Source organism: Limulus polyphemus, unplaced genomic scaffold, assembly GCF_000517525.1.
Source record: "Limulus polyphemus unplaced genomic scaffold, Limulus_polyphemus-2.1.2 Scaffold2537, whole genome shotgun sequence".
Taxonomy (NCBI): Eukaryota; Metazoa; Arthropoda; class Merostomata; order Xiphosura; family Limulidae; genus Limulus; species Limulus polyphemus.
In genome coordinates this window covers 1-2399 of record NW_013668147.1, presented here as the reverse complement: position 1 = coordinate 2399, position 2399 = coordinate 1, and the positions used below count along the sequence as shown (strand labels likewise).

At 28.6% G+C, this 2399-nt stretch overlaps 1 protein-coding gene across 1 annotated transcript in view; it reads right to left on the bottom strand.

The window, feature by feature from the left end:
* The window catches only part of LOC106467233, a gene marked incomplete at its 5' end in the record, with an annotated part of 31003 nt that extends 30686 nt beyond the window's left edge, over window positions 1-317 (bottom strand). The window contains one exon of the mRNA XM_022395369.1: window positions 197-317. Coding sequence (XP_022251077.1) covers window positions 197-317 — 121 coding nt within the window. The remainder of the gene's footprint in view (window positions 1-196) is intronic.
* Window positions 318-2399: the final 2082 nt, after the last annotated feature.

The following is a 2399-nucleotide window of genomic DNA, read 5'->3' as shown; positions in this document are numbered from 1 at the left end:
AATAACAAAACATGTGATTTTATGTGCTATTGTTATGTGAATATGTTCATTAATAACAAAACATGTGATTTTATGTGCTATTGTTATGTGAATAGCGTGATCTGTAATTCTGAATTGCCACTCAAATTGTGAATAAGGTGTGAATAGAGGATAGAAAACATTGTTATTGGATACTTTGTAAACATATATGTCTTACCTTCGTAAATATGGATGATATGTGGATGTTGAATAGAAGACATAATTTGGATCTCTCGACGGATTCGAATCAGATCTTTTTCACTCTCGATCTTAGACTTTTTAATTGTTTTAATAGCAACCTGTAATAGAGGAAGAATAAGCCAAATCAAACATGATATGTTACATAAACAGTCTATTTATCCACTACTATACTCTTTCACATATAACACTGGGGTTTTGTGAGTTTGATTAACTCTAACACTCTAGTGTTTAATGATACGATATCTTAAAGTATTAAGTTATATGTATACCAGCCACGTGCATCGAAAAAATAATTTATTCTAGTAGGTTATATCATGTGATTAAAGAGGAGCACTACTCTAATAACTACTGCAGCAAACAGAGCAACTTACATACTTAACAAATCAGCATGCACTCTTTCTACATGAATCCTTTGAGTACTAAATGCGTATGTTAAAGTTTTTGTTTGCAAATTACTTTTAATTAGAGCCATTGATGCAAAAAGGAAGAACTTATTATCTAAATGAACCCTTTTAGTACTAAATGTGTCTTACTTTTAATTGGAACCATTAATTCATAATGGATAAAACCTATTGTGTAAATTAAACCTTTTAGTACTATCTATGTCTTTTAAGGGTTTCACTTGCAGAATAATTTGAATTAAAACTATTAATACAGAAAGGATGAAACCTGTTCTTTAAATTAATTCTATTAGTACTAAATGTGTCCTTTAAGGTTTTTGATTGAAACATAATTTAAATTGGAACCATTAATTAAGAAAGCATAAAACCTATTGACTAAATTAAACTTTTGTTTAATATTAAATGTGTCTGTTAAGGTTTTCTCTTGCAAATTAGAGCCATTAATGTAGAAAGAATGGAACTAAAAGAATACTTTTAGTATTAAACGTATCTGTTAAGGTTTTTACGTGCAAATTAATTAATATTAGAGCCATTAATGCAGAAAGAATGAAAGCTATTGTATAAATTAACTCTATTAATAATAAATGTGTCTGTTAATGTTTTTGCTTGCAAATTAATTTAGATTGGAACCATTAATTCAGAAAGGATAAAACTTATGGTCTAAGTTAACCTTTTTATTACTAAATGTATATGTTAAGACTTTTGCTCAAAAACGCATATAAATTAAAGCCTTTAATGCAGAAAGGATAAAACCTATTGTCTAAATTAATCCTTTTAGTACCAAATATGTCTCTCAAGGCTTTCGTTTTCGGTTTATCAGAAAATTTTAATATAAAATAGGTTAAACCACGAGCATGAAAAACATGTTAGTTGGTAATATTTGTGATATTACTTTACCATAAAACCGATAATAATTTAAATCACATCATATCTTACTCGCGTAATAAGGGCTGAATAAGTAATGTTTGAACTAAGATTTTGCATACTGTAACCCAGCTGGTCTGGTGAGCTATGATGCTGAGGGAAAAGCGTCAGTGTCAGTAGTATGTAATAAATAAAGAATAATTGGACTGTTGTTATATGCTCACCCTTCTCACTGGAAATCCGTAGTAGACCAATAAAAAATTATGTAAACTCAATTCTTACATACCGTATTTTGATGTAATATTACATGTTTTTCTTATTAACGGATCAAGCTTCCTCAGCTTATGTGTTATACATCATTTACTTGAAGAGAGTAGGCTTACACCAAATGACGTGGTTTCAATACTTATCAACCTTATTTTGATATAAAATTACATATATTATTTACTAATGCTTCAAGATTTTTCTGCATCGTTTGCTTATATCAAGTACGAAAAATATAATATCTGTAAAATACTTATAGTTTCTTTATCCACACAGTTTACGCAACTAACAATACTGAATTATAACCATTAATTCAGAAAGGATCAAACCTATTGTCTTAATTAATCATTTTCGTGCTAAGTGTATTTTTAAAACTTTCACTTACAAATTCATTTAAATTCGAACCATTAATTCAGAAAGGATAAAACCTATTGTCTAAATTAACCCTTTTAGTACTAAATGTTTGTGTCAAATGTTTTGCTTTCAAGTTAATTTAAATTCGAACCATTAATTCAGAAAGGATAACATTTATTGTCTAAATTAACCTTTTTAGTACTGAATGTGCCTGTTAAGGCTTTCGTTTGCAAATGACCATAAATTAGAACTAATAGTGCAGAAAGAATGAAAAACAGTGTCTGAATTAACCCTTTT